Source organism: Podarcis cretensis (genome assembly GCF_951804945.1).
Source record: "Podarcis cretensis genome assembly, chromosome: 2".
NCBI lineage: Eukaryota > Metazoa > Chordata > Lepidosauria > Squamata > Lacertidae > Podarcis > Podarcis cretensis.
Window position 1 is genome coordinate 116,053,663 of NC_137171.1, and position 14,271 is coordinate 116,067,933.

Consider the following 14,271-nt stretch of genomic DNA (forward strand, 5'->3'; position numbering starts at 1 on the left):
ATGACTGCGAAAGTGAGATAAGAGTTACTTTAACTGGATGGTAAGGATGTGGCCAGGGACATAAAGCATATGGGGCCCTGCCCCATCAACTTCACTCTTCACTCTGCCCTCTGCCGGCCCCCACCTGCCTGCCTGCCTGCCAGGTCTATCTGGCCCTTGAGAATTTCTGCAGGCCACACCCCCTTTCAACAGGCCCCACCCCATTCCACAGGCCACGCCCCTCGCCAGCCCAGCTTCGCACCTTCCAGGAGTGTTTTGGCACAGCTGGGACGTGTCCTCAAATTCTGCTGAGGTATCTTGCTTGCCCGGATAAAGGGCAGAGGGCTTTGTGTGTGAGAGAGACACACAGCCAGCGTGGCATAGCAGTTAGAGTGTCAGACTAGGACCTGGGAGATCAGAGTTCGAATCCTCACTCAGCCATGATGCTCACTGGTCCAGTCACTGCCCCTCAGCCTGACCCACCTCACAGGGTTGTTGTAGGGAGAGAACGAAACAGGGGAGAGCCACGTACGCCATCTTGAGCTCCTCAGAGATAAAGGTAGGGAAAAGATGCAACACACAAGCAAACCATAAATACAAATAGAAACTGGTTTAGGGTGCATAGGCAAAATTCAGAGCCCCTGCCGACATGTGGCCTCTGGAATGTTACCCAGAAGGCAATGCGGCCCTCGGCCTGCAAAGCGTCGTCCTCTCCCTTCCATAGAGCTTTCTCCCAGCCCTTGTGAGGACCCACCTTTGCTGGTGTGCAGAGGGGCGGCCTGGGCAGTGGGCAGCAAGCGGCAGCTCTTGCCATCTGGTTCCAGGGCATAGCCAGGGTGGCACTGGCACTCGTAGCTCCCTGCGGTGTTGAGGCAGCGTTGGTCGCAGAGAGAGACGGGTGCGTGGCACTCGTCCACGTCTAAGGAAAGACGGCAGCGGGGTTAGGAGTCTATGTGTATGACGCATAGCTGTCAACTTACAGATTTGAAAATAAGGGACCAGCAGCCTCTAAAATAAGGGATCAGCAGCCCAAATAAGGGATTTTGCTCTTGTAAAGTTACATACATTGGTAGGATTGACAGATGCTGTCAATCTGGCATGAGGCGATTGCAGCGCCGTGGCAGCCGCTGAAGCGCCGCCCTTCTGCGTCCCTCCCCATCCCCTCCTCTTCCTCCTCCCTCAGGCTGCCTCCTCAGCTGCCATCACCGCTGCCGCCTCCGGGCTTGCGGGTGGTGTGGGTGAGAGTCTCTCTCCTTCCCCCCCCCGGGCAGGGAAGGGCCAATGGAACTCCTTGTGCCAGGACGACAGCACCAGCGCACGCTCTCTCTCGCAGCAGACACCGAGCCGCTGCTTCCCTCCCGAGCCGGGGGAGCATGAAACCCGGGAAATTTAAGGGGCATAATCAATAAGGGACAGCAGCGCTGGGATAAGGGAGTTTCCCGCCAAATAAGGGACGGTTGACAGCTATAGTCTGACGGGAGGGAGAGCCCTTGATGTATCTTTCTCTCGGGACCTCGAATAAAGAATCTGCCAACCTGCAGAAACCCCGGAAACCTCAAGTTTTTAGTCCTGGTGAGTAAGGCCTTTAAGCCAAGTATCTGCCAACCCACAGGAAATCTGAACCTTAGAGCTGTAGAGTTGGAAGGGACTCAATTAGTCCAGCCCCCTGCAATGCAGGAAATTTATGCCCGGCCGAGTGTGAGACTCGAACCCATCACGCTGAGATTTAAAAGTCTCACGCTCTGCCGACTGAGCTACCCCTTAAATGAGCCCTGGTGGTGCCTTCTGTTGCAATAAAGGGCACCAGGCTAAGACAGAGGGCACCACCCCGGACCTCCCAGGAATTGCCACCTGAGGCGCCTTCCTAATGGTTCGGGCCGAAAGGATGCAATGGTGCCTTTAATGCCAGGCTAGCCGTGACCAATGTCCCCCACCAGCCACCCAGTGCTAACCCTCGCCTCTCGTCACTCCCAGCTTCTCTACTCACCGACGTGGCAGTAGCGCCCACCCCAGCCTGGTTGGCACTGACACTGGTTTGGCTGGGCACAGGTGCCTCCGTTCTGACAGGGCTTGTGGCAGATGGCTGGCGGGAGAAAGGAGAGAGCAAGGCTGAAGGAGCCCGGACACTGAGGTCCAGCGCTGAGGGCCTTCTAGCAGTTCCCTCCCTGCGAGAAGTGAGGTTACAGGGAAGCAGGCAGAGGGCCTTCTCGGTGGTGGCTCCCGCCCTGTGGAACGCCCTCCCATCAGATGTCAAAGAGATAAACAACTATCTTAGGGATGTGCGGATAACTGAGTGGTGCCAGACTCTGTGGCTTCCATCACATTTCTGCGGCACAAACCACAGTTCGAGGACTCACCTTCCTCGCACTTGGTGTCCCCAACGTGGCGTTTCTTCCAGCCTTGGCAGCAGACGATGTGGGTCTGCAGAATGTCTTTCCGCACCTGCCGTGTGGCTACGCGATAGGTAGTCCTAGGGAAGAGGAAAAACCCAAGTGTCCTTGGCTACTTCTCCTTCTCACCAAACTGGGTAAATGATGATTTCTATTTCTGACACCATACAGTGTTTTAAGATGAGACAATGCCAGCATTATCTGAAGCAGGAACCGTAGAGAGACGTCTGACCAGAAAGTCTCTCCTCTTATTAGGGTCTCACAGCGACAGACATGCTACACACAGCAAAGGACCAGAACTCTATGATCACTGCACACCAGGGGGAAAGGGGAATCAGCATCCTTTGTTGTTTGTCTTCAGCAACTGGAAATTATGAACCTCCCTTCCTAGCTATTGTGGCAAATAGCTGGTGAGGACCACTGGTGAGGAAAAGAGTTTATTTATATCTCACCTTTCTAACGACTGTATACAAAGCAGATAGGGACGCAGGTGGCGCTGTGGGTTAAAGCCTCAGCGCCTAGGGCTTGCCGATCGAAAGGTCGGCGGTTCGAATCCCTGCGGCGGGGTGCGCTCCCGCTGCTCGGTCCCAGCGCCTGCCAACCTAGCAGTTCGAAAGCACCTCCGGGTGCAAGTAGATAAATAGGGACCGCTTACCAGCGGGAAGGTAAACGGCGTTTCCGTGTGCGGCTCTGGCTTGCCAGAGCAGCGATGTCACGCTGGCCACGTGACCCGGAAGTGTCTCCGGACAGCGCTGGCCCCTGGCCTCTTAAGTGAGATGGGCGCACAACCCCAGAGTCTGTCAAGACTGGCCCGTACGGGCAGGGGTACCTTTACCTTTACCTTTTATACAAAGCAGATAACCATACAATGCAGCCTAAAAGATCAAAATCTAGGCTGTTGGGTTAGAAGTAGAAGATAGTGTATTTTAAAATAGTATTATATTTAAGGGATAAAATGTGAAGATTTTTATGGTAAAAGTAAGTGTGATAAAAAAAATGGTTAAAAATTATATGTAAACTGCTGAAGATGAGGTAAAATGAAAATCAGATAGGGGAGACTAATCCTAACAATGTTTAGAAAAAATAAGGATAAGACAAGAATTAGTTTGTATTGTTTGTTTTTTCTGTTTGTGTTGTGTTGTTTATTTGTGTTATAAAATGAATATTTTTTTTTGAAAAAGAAAAGATCAAAATCACTACATGAATTACAACAGTCATGAGTTCAAATCACTAGCGACTTGCCGTATAAGAAGTCTCCACGTGACTTACGGAATTTTAAGAACATAAAGCACGACATTTCTTTCTTAAACTAAGCATGATGAAATTACTTTAAAAGGCAACACGGTGACTCATGAAACAGATCTAACGAAGCAGCAGCAAAGGCGTACAATCTAGGGGCAGCCAATGTTTTGGACTACAACTCCCATGAGCCTCAGCCAGCATGACCAAGGGTGATGGGAGGTGGTGTCTGCAACTTCAGGAGGGAGCCATGTTGGCTATCCCTGACGTAATCAATGAACAGAAAATCGTGACAATCTGTCCAATGCCTAGGTGGAGTTTTTATCTGGTGTCGAGAGAATGCTAAAGGTGGCTCCAGGCAGACCTCACCGGGGATAGCATTCCATAAGCAGGGAGCCACCACAGAAAAGACCCTCTCCCTCAGCAAGTTAAAACAGATAGCAGTTTTTTAAACAAACAAACAAACACCAGCAGAAACCATACTCTCCAACATTTGTGGCATCAAAATCGGGACACTCCTTTTTTGGTCCTGTGGGAGTACAAGACCGAAAGACGCTCTCATGAGACCAAAAAAAACCAAGCATCTTTCATTCTGGCGCTCTGGTGCAAATCAGCAGGGTCGCCCCAGAGCACCAAACAGAAGCTGGGATTGGCTTCTGTGATTCTGGGATGTCCCACTTAAAAATGGGACAGTCGAGGGGTATGAAATACACAACCCTAAAAATGCAGGGTTCAGTAACATGTTCTCTCCACCCTCCTCAACCCTGGAATCTCCATGGACTTCACATACCTGTAGGTGCTGCAGACTCGGGGTCCAGTGCACAGCGTCAAATACGGCTGGTGTGCAGGCTTGGCGTAGGTCTCATTGTAGAACAAGGGGATCCTCAACGTGCGCCGTGCGCACACTCGGCTGTGGGTCAGAGAGGGTACACAACTGAGAGGGTTTTGGTGATTCCTTCCAGCCTCTAGAATATCAGAGCCCTGTTGTTATGTACTGAAGTTCTCACCCTGGGCCAGCAGGGGGATACTGTAGATAGTTATGCAAATGAAGGATCGAAAGTGACGTTCAATGATTGGATAGTTTGTATGCAAATGAAGGATCGAAAGTGATGTTCAGTGATTGGATAGTTTTAGAAAGTTGCAACAGTTACGTTGTTCTGGAGCTCTATATAAGCAGGCTGACTGAGCTCCTCAGTTCAGTTCTGTTCTGGCCTTTGAATAAACAAGAGCTGTTTGAAGAATCGCTGTGTCGTCTGATATGTTCACCCACAACCTAACACCTGTGGTGGCTTAAACCACATGAGATTGCTAACACATCGAAAATAAAGGTCTTAGCACAGTGGTTAAAATATCAGCTTTCCTTGCACGAAGTTCCAGGTTCAATCCCCTACAATCCCCGGCCTGAATCAGTGGAGTGGCGCTGCCAGTCAGTGTCTACAATACTGAGATAGATGGACTAAGTGCCTGACTGCATAATGTGGCTTCTGGTTTAAAACCAGGGTGCCGCATAGATTGCTAAATTCTCTGCCCAAACCCATCCATATTCCCCCAGCCGTCCAATTAAAACTACTCATGGGCATCAGTTGGTTAGCACGTGGTCCTGATAATGCAAAGGTTGCAGGTTTGATTCTTATAATTATAATTGTAATTGTAATTATAATATACCCCATCCATCTGGCTGGGTTTCCCCAGCCACTCTGAGCGGCTCCCAATAGAATATTAAAAGCACAATGAAACATCAAACTTTAAAAACTTCCCTAAATAGGGCTGCCTTCAGATGTCTTCTAAGAGTCAGATACTGTTGTTTATTTCCTTGACATCTGGTGGGAGGGTGTTCCACAGGGAGGGCGCCACCACCGAGAAGGCCCTCTGCCTGGTTCCTTATAACTTTGCTTCTCGCAGCGAGGGAGCCACCAGAAGGCCCTCAGCGCTGGACCTCAGTGTCCAGGCTGAGTGATGGGGGTGGAGACGCTCCTTCAGGTATACTGGTCTGAGGCCGTTTAAGGACAGCTGCATTTTCCTGTATTGTAGGGGGTTGGACTAGATGACCCTCAGGGTCCCTTCCAACTCTATATTTCTATGATTATGTCCAAAAGTTGCCCCCGATTCCGCTTTTTGAAAACATCATTGGGCATGACCATGAGATATTCTTCTTCTGCTCCCTGCCTCTCTGCCAGCTATATCTGGGAGCTGGGTGAAATTGTGCTTTCTGAAACCCATGGAGAAAAAGGGCAGATGATTTGGAGTGGAGAAATGGCAGGTGGGGGAAGGATTAAGGAGCCACTATCTCCCAGTGCTGCTGCTCTGCTAAAAATATCTCCCAGTACCCTTCTATTTTAGAGGGACCGAGTTGAATTGAAAGTTAAATTGATCTCTGTGTAAGGTGCCGTGGTTGGCCGCTTAGCTGAGCAGAGACAATGTTTTTAAGAGAGTTGCATGTCATCTGCGAAAGAGTTTGCTTTCTGTAGCATATACATATATACCTGTCATTCTGTTGTCTCCTCTGGCCAAGCAGGTTGTTAAAACAATACAGGAACCTGCATAAGTTATTTGCCGCATGGAGAAGTACGATTGCTTTTGGATTCGTCCCAATTTTTCATCTTTTTCAAGCTGCCTGGGAGAGTCAGGGGTGGGAACCAGAATCCGTCTCCGGACAAATTGTGTGCATGCGTTTGCTTTGATTAACATAATTTATTCTCTTTGTATAGCCCACAGCTCTTAAAAAAACAATTTGCAGCACATTTTTATTTTATCTTTCCAAGAGGAAAGGGGCGGGGGGGGGGTGGAGCGAAGGTCCCAGGACAGTCTTCACTTCTCAATTATTTGCTTTGTTTTAAAGAGATGAGATGTTGTCTTTTGCTGGATTCAGACAAAAGAGCCTTTTGTACGGGGATCCGTCTATATAGTTCTGTCTCAGTGCCAAACTCTGGTGCCCTGTGCCAAGGGCTTTCGTCAGACCCGAGATTCTTTGAAAAGCCCAAGACTGAATCGGGACTTTCTGCGTGCCAAAGATGAGGACCAGAAAAGCATTTTAAACATTGGGTTGCATTCAACCAAGTCCTGCTCAGAGTAGACCTATTGAAATTAATAAACCCTAGAATCCTGCAATTGTGGAAGGGACCCCAAGGAGTCATCTAAAGGTGTCATGGGCTTTGAAGACACTCGAACTCAGGACGCAAGGGAGAACCATACTAAGAGGAAGGCACACTTGGCAAATCCACACCGTGATCAACTCCCGCCCAGGAACCAATGTCCACACTATGGAAAGACATTTGGGTCCAGAATTGGCCTCCACAGTCACTTACGGACTCATTGTTAAAACCATGTTTATGGAAGATAATCTTACTCGGCTATGAGTAATCGCCAAAGAAGAAGAAGAAGAGATTTATTTACTTAATCAGTGGGATCTCCAAGAAAACGTGGCGGTGGATTCTCTCACCCCCTAGCGCAGGTATAGGCAACCTTCGGCCCTCCAGATGTTTTGGCCTACAACTCCCATGATCCCTAGCTAACAGGACCAGTGGTCAGGGATGATGGGAATTGTAGTTCCAAAACACCTGGAGGGCTGAAGGTTGCTTATGCCTGCCCTAGCCCCACGTCAGGCAAAAATATTCCTGCATTCCAGGGGGTAGGACTAGATGACCCCATGGTCCCTTCTGACTCTACAATTCCATGATTCTGGGACTGTTGTCAGTGGTTCCAGATTGTGATGCCTTGTGAATATCAGCAGAGCTCAGGACTATTTGATGTGAAGGAGCTCTTCTATTTCCTGCCTAGCTGCTTGATCCCAATGTTTCAGGTTCTCGAAAAGAAGGAAGTGTGATCATATGTGTGTTGGGGGCTGCACTCTCACGCACCAATCACTTAGCCTATTATTATTATTATTATTAATTGAATTTATGTACCGCCCTATACCCGGGGGTCTCAGGGCAGTTCACAGAATAAAATCAAAATATAAAACCACAAAATACATAATCAAAATGAAAACAACAACCCAATAACACCCCCCCCCAAAAAAAAAACCCCACACATTTTAAAAGGGCATGGGATGTCAATCAAATCAACCAAAGGCCTGGTTAAAAAGGAACATTTCTGCCTGGCACCTAAAGGCACCAGGCAAACTTCCCTGGGAAGAGCATTCCACAGATGGGGAGCCACTGCAGAGAAGGCCCCGTTCTCGTGTTGCCACCCTTCGGACCTCTCAAGGAGGAGGCACACGAAGGAGGGCCTCGGAAGATGATCTCTGGGTCCGGGTAGGTTCATATGGAAAGAGGCAGTCCTTGAGGTATCGCGGTCCTGAGCCATTTAAGGCTTTATAGGGCAAAACTATCCCTTTGAATTGGGTCTAGAAACTAATTGGTAGCCAGTGCAGTTGGACCAGGATCAGCATAATATGCTCAAGCCGTCTTCCTCTGGCGAGCAGCTTGGCTGCCAAATTCTGCTGTGTTCAGCCTGCCTCTGCTCTTCCATTCTTATTTCTTTCACAGTTACTTGTTTCTCTTTATTTAAGGAACTTATATCCAGTTCCCAAGTTATTTGTCAAAGCGACTTACAACATAGGTAAAGAATATCATATGGAAAATTTAAGACACAAATGAAAGCATCGTGTATGTGTGTGTCACATCAGAACAGCTTTAAACTGCGAAGGTGTCCTGAGCAGAAAACCATTTTCATCTTGATGGCACCTGCCTGATTTCTTGTGGCAAGGTGTTCCACAGATTTGGGCCCACTATGTCCAAAGACTCATGTTTCTGGTTCATCGGGAGCTTCTCACAGTGTCCCCCCCAATGATCTCAGTGATTGGACTCATAGAATCGTAGAGTTGGGAGGGAACACGAGGGACAACTAGTTCAACCCCCTCAAATGCAGCAATATTTTGCCCAATGGGGTGCTTGAACCCACGACCCTGAGATTCAGGAGACACCTAGTTTGGTTGTCCTAGGGGATTTTAACATCCATGCCAACACGGCCTTACAAGGGGCTGCTCGGGACTTCGTGGAAAGCATGGCCTCCATGGGGCTGTCCCTGAATAAGTTTGGCCCAACTCATAGTCATGGACATGCCTTAGACCTGGTGTTCACCTCTAGTGACGTGGGTGATCTGACATTAAGTAAAAGTGAAACAAAAGAAGTGCCATGGTCAGATCACTTCCTGGTGCAACTGGACTTCTCCACGACCCTTCCCCTCTGCAGGGAGGTGGGACCAATTCGGATGGCCCGCCCCCGCCACTTAATGGATCCAAATGGTTTCCAGAGAGTGGTAGGGGATGCTTTATCCCATGTTGATGGCCTTTCAGCTGATTCCCTGGTGGCCCGCTGGAATGCGGAGTTAACCAGGGCTATCGACTGTCTGGCTCCGAAGCGCCCTCTCCGATTGCATGGAGCCCGGACAGCCCCGTGGTTTTCTTCGGAGCTGAGGGCGATGAAACAATCGCTGAGACGGCTAGAGCGTCGGTGGCAAAAAACTCACTCCGAATCTGACCGGACACAGGTTAGAGCTCAACGTCGAGCCTACCAAGTGGCGATAGCGATGGCGAAGAAGACTTTCTTCACCGCCTCTATTGCATCTGCAGAAAATAGTAGCAGGAGACTTTTTCAGGTGGTTCGTAATTTAACGGAACCACCTTTACCACCGGGGCTTTGTAAAGACCCCAAGATCTCCTGCAACGATTTTGCAAAGTTTTTTGCAGATAAAATCACTCATATTCGGAAGGAGCTAGACACCACCGTGGGAGCAGGGCTGGGGCGGGAGAGTGCTAGAGCTCTGTCTGGTCAAGTTGCATGGAATCAATTTCAATCCATTACCCCTGAGGATGTGGACAGGCTGCTTGGACGCGTAAAACCAACCACCTGTCTCCTGGATCCTTGCCCATCCTGGCTAATAAAAGCAAGCCGGGAAGGGCTGGGCGATGGGCTCTGCGGGGTGGTGAATGCTTCCCTCTGTGAGGGAACATTCCCAGATCCGCTGAAAGAGGCGGTCATTAAACCGCTTCTTAAAAAACCATCTTTAGACCCGGCCAGTATGGCCAACTATCGCCCAGTCTCAAATCTTCCATTCTTGGGCAAGGTGATTGAGCGCGTGGTTGCTGAACAACTCCAGGCACGCCTGGAGGATGCGGACCATTTGGATCCCTTCCAATTGGGATTCAGGCCTCATCATGGGACTGAAACTGCCTTGGTCGCGCTGGTTGATGATCTCCGGCGAGCTAGGGACAAAGGTGAGAGTTGTTTCCTAGTTCTGCTGGATCTCTCAGCGGCCTTTGATACAATCGACCATAACATCCTTCTGGACCGTCTAGGGGGGCTGGGAGCTGGGGGCACTGTTATACAGTGGTTTCGCTCCTTCCTCCTGGGCCGTGTTCAGAAAGTGGTGGTGGGGGATGAGTGTTCAGACCCCTGGGCCCTCACTTGTGGGGTACCTCAGGGTTCCGTCCTCTCCCCCATGCTTTTTAACATCTATACGAAGCCGCTGGGAGAGATCATCAGGGGGTTTGGACTGGGTGTCCATCAATATACAGATGATACCCAGCTCTACCTCTCTTTCAAATCAGAACCAGTGAAGGCGGTGAAGGTCCTGTGTGAATGCCTGGAGGCGGTTGGAGGATGGATGGCGGCTAATGGATTGAGGTTGAATCCTGACAAGACAGAAGTACTGTTTTTGGGGGACAGGGGGCGGGCTGGTGTGGAGGACTCCCTGGTCCTGAATAGGGTAACTGTGCCCCTGAAGGACCAGGTGCGCAGCCTGGGAGTCATTTTGGACTCACAGCTGTCCATGGAGGCACAGGTCAATTCTGTATCCAGGGCAGCTGTTTACCAACTCCACCTGGTACGCAGGCTGAGACCCTACCTGCCTGTGGACTGTCTCGCCAGAGTGGTGCATGCTCTAGTTATCTCCCGCTTGGACTACTGCAATGCGCTCTACATGGGGCTAACTTTGAAGGTGACTCGGAAACTACAACTAATCCAGAATGCAGCAGCTAGACTGGTGACTGGGGGCGGCCGCCGAGACCACATAACACCGGTCTTGAAAGACCTACGTTGGCTCCCAGTACGTTTCCGAGCACAATTCAAAGTGCTGGTGTTGACCTTTAAAGCCCTAAACGGCCTCGGCCCAGTATACCTGAAGGAGCGTCTCCACCCCCATTGTTCTGCCCGGATGCTGAGGTCCAGCGCCGAGGGCCTTCTGGTGGTTCCCTCATTACGAGAAGCAAAGCTACAGGGAACCAGGCAGAGGGCCTTCTCGGTAGTGGCACCCGCCCTGTGGAACGCCCTCCCATCAGATGTCAAAGCGATAAATAACTACCTGACATTCAGAAGACATCTTAAGGCAGCCCTGTTCAGGGAAGTTTTTAATCTGTGATATTTTAGTGTATTTTTGGTTTTTATGGAAGCCGCCCAGAGTGGCTGGGGAAGCCCAGCCAGATGGGCGGGGTACAAATAATAAATTATTATTATTATTATTATTATTATTATTATTATTGAATCTCATGCTCTACCGACTGAGCTATCCCAGTTTAGCATACAAAGTGATACCCCTGGTTGCGAACGGGATCCGTTCCGGAGGCCCGTTCACAACCTGAAAAGAACGCAACCCGTATCTGTGCATCTGCGCACACACGTGTCACGATTCGGCGCTTTTGCACATGCGCATGATGTCATTTTGCACATCTGCGCATGCATGAGTGGCGAAATCCGGAACCCTTTCCAGCACTTCCGGGTCGCCGCAGGACGCAACCTGAAAAAACGTTTCATGAGGCAAACGCAACACGAGGTATGACTATACAGTGGTACCTCAGGTTACATACGCTTCAGATTACATACGCTTCAGGTTACAGACTCCGCTAACCCAGAAATAGTGCTTCAGGTTAAGAACTTTGCTTCAGGATGAGAACAGAAATCGTGCTCTGGTGGCGTGGCGGCAGCTGAAGGCCCCATTAGCTAAAGTGGTGCTTCAGGTTAAGAACAGTTTCAGGCTAAGTATGGACCTCCGGAACGAATTAAGTACTTAACCTGAGGTACCACTGTACTAGGAAAGGTGTCCCTGGGCCAAAAGTTCTTTGTACACTAGGGCAAGAACTTTGAATCTTGCTCTATGGAGGAAGAAGAGTTTGGATTTGATATCCCGCTTTATCACTACCTGAAGGAGTCTCAAAGCAGCTCACATTCTCCTTTCCCTTCCTCCCCCACAACAAACACTCTGTGAGGTGAGTGGGGCTGAGAGACTCCAGAGAAGTGTGACTGGCCCAAGGTCACCCAGCAGCTGCATGTGGAGGAGCGGGGAAGCGAACCTGGTTCACCAGATTACGAGTCCACCACTCTTAACCACTAGACCACACTGGCTCCCTCCCTGAGGGTGGGAAGCGGTTGTAGAAGTCCGTCCCCCCATCCCCATTCGTGCTGCAGCTTTCTGGCCCAGATCCAGGGGGCAGCCTCACATTCCTTGCCTGCGTTCCCCACCCCACTGCTCTCTCCTTACGTCTCAGGCTTCTTGCTCTGTCCAAGCGCTTCCCTCACAAGGAAGGCAGCGAGCAGCCCCCCGCAGAGGAAGACTGTGGCAGAAACACCCAGCCTCCCCATTAGCACAGCGGGCAGGGAGCGGGTTCAAATCCCAGGACCTGTGGAAGAGAAGGGAAGGATTTAAGGAAAGGCTCAGCGACAAAGCAGCACCTTTGTCTGCAGCTTGACACAGAATTATAGAGTTGGAAGGGAACCTGGGGGGTCATTCAGTCCAACCCCCTGCAGTGCAGGAAGATGCAGCTGTCCCATACGGGGATTGAACCTGCGACTTTGGCATGATCAGCACCTCGCTCCAACCAACTGAGCCATCAGTCCGGTTGGTTTGCAGGGGAGGCTGGGCAAGGTTAGATCAAAGCAAACGTCCACACTTTCCTTATCACAAAAAGCCTGGTTTTGGGGGGGGAAGTGGGTCTGTCCTGCAAGAGCTCCCAAACTGGCCTGAATCCTGCATCCTCAATTTGCCAGTAGGTGATGGAATCCCAGCTGAAAATTGGCATCTCTAAAGGGCCCTTGCCTTGATCCAGAACAGCTCCTCTCAAGTTCCTTATATGTGGTAGGGCGAGGGGGAAACGAATGAGAAGGAGCAGTTCTCCTTGCTTTATTATCTGAGGTAATTTTATTATTATTATCATACATGTATTCAAAAGTTACAATGCAGCTTTGTCCCCTGCCATAATATCACAGAATGATCAATCCCACATCACTGTCATGACGGCTCGCCAAATATACTCAATAGGAACCCAGCTTCCAATCTGGGTGGCTAGGCATTTTCAATCAATATATCCCCTCCACAGACACCTCTGTAATGATGATGATGGCATTAAAATATCCTGTTCTTCAATAAAAGAGAGAAAGGGATGTAATTTTTTTTTTAAAAAAAAATCTTTTGGAGATGGACCTTTTGTCACAAAATTTATCTTTCCTGGTAGGGCTTTGTGTGATTTCCAAAGTATTACTGTAGTGCAAATTTGTACAGAATTTCGTCTTGTCCATTGCAACGAGGCTTCTCCTCTTTTTACTCCCTTCCTTTGGTCCTGTTTCCTTTGCTGAACACCTTAACATGCAGAAATTGCAGCAGCAAAAGCTCCCCCTGCCCCACTCAGGCCAAGGACAGGTTTTCACCCTATATTTCCATGTGTCGAGCTACTGTTAAAACAGATATATATTAGTTCAATCAATAGAGCATGAAACCCTGAAGCTCAAGGTTGTGGGTTCGAGCCCCACGTTGGGCAAAAGATTCCTGCATTGCAGAGGGTTGGGCTAGATGACCCTCAGGGTCCCTTCTGACGCTACAATCCTATGAGTCTATGAATTGGTATTATATATTATCTTGGCGGCATGAATGATAACTGCAACTCAATGGAAAACAGTCCCAAATCTCCCCCTGGCTGCTTGGTACTGCTCATTCTGGAATATAGCTATAATGGATAATTCAAGATTTCGACAAGGACTGGAACCTCCAGATCATTTTTACACGGTTTGGCATTCTTCTGTGACATACGCAGCAGAGTGCAATCATCATCACAAGGCTGGCAAATCTGCAACTATCCTGGGCGCTCTGATAACGTTTATAGTCTTTACTTTAGACTTGTTATTTTAACCCCTGTGCAACTGGGTGCATTCTGCATGCCCGTTTTATAGTTCTGCTTTTCATCTTTTAACTTCCGCCAGTCGTCGTAATTCTTCTCCCTGTTTTCTATACATTATAAAACGATAAAACAAACCTTCAACCCGCTCTGTGCCAAAACAGCAAAGGAGCGAGTATAGCAACGTTCCTCTTCATCAGCCTTTGCTGAACGGACCTGATGACCTCCAGAGGTGGCAGCCAGGGCTGATGGGATATGTAGTCTGAAACACATCTGGGGGGTACCAGGTTGGCAAAGACGGCCCTGCACCATCCTCAATATCTGGCGCTGCGGAGAATTCAGCAAACTTTACATGCAGAATCACAGATCTATGGTGTGTGTGTGTGTGTGTGTGTGTGTGTGTGTGTGTGTGTGTGATCGAGTCCAATCTCTGCAAGGCAGGAATCTTTCACCCAGCGTGAGACTCGAACCCACAACCTTGAGTCTCATGCTCTACCAACTGAGCTGTCCCTCAGGACGGCCACACACACGTTCTCTCAGCGAGTGCTGCAAAATGTCCCC

At 49.5% G+C, this 14,271-nt stretch overlaps 1 protein-coding gene across 4 annotated transcripts in view; it reads right to left on the reverse strand.

Moving 5' to 3' along the window:
• The window catches only part of EGFL8 (EGF like domain multiple 8), a 38,818-nt gene that overhangs the window by 8,461 nt on the left and 16,086 nt on the right, over positions 1-14,271 (reverse strand). For 3 of the 4 annotated variants that reach the window (XM_079964002.1, XM_079964000.1, XM_079964001.1), the window contains exons 3-7: positions 12,084-12,222; positions 4,399-4,518; positions 2,337-2,449; positions 1,967-2,062; positions 734-898 (exon numbers count right to left, since the gene is read on the reverse strand). In XM_079964002.1, coding sequence (XP_079820128.1) covers positions 734-898; positions 1,967-2,062; positions 2,337-2,449; positions 4,399-4,518; positions 12,084-12,184 — 595 coding nt within the window. In that variant the 5' untranslated portion in view covers positions 12,185-12,222. Of the gene's footprint in view, positions 1-733; positions 899-1,966; positions 2,063-2,336; positions 2,450-4,398; positions 4,590-4,888; positions 5,307-12,083; positions 12,223-14,271 lie in introns of those variants that run through there. The other variant, XM_079964003.1, reaches the window with a different exon arrangement.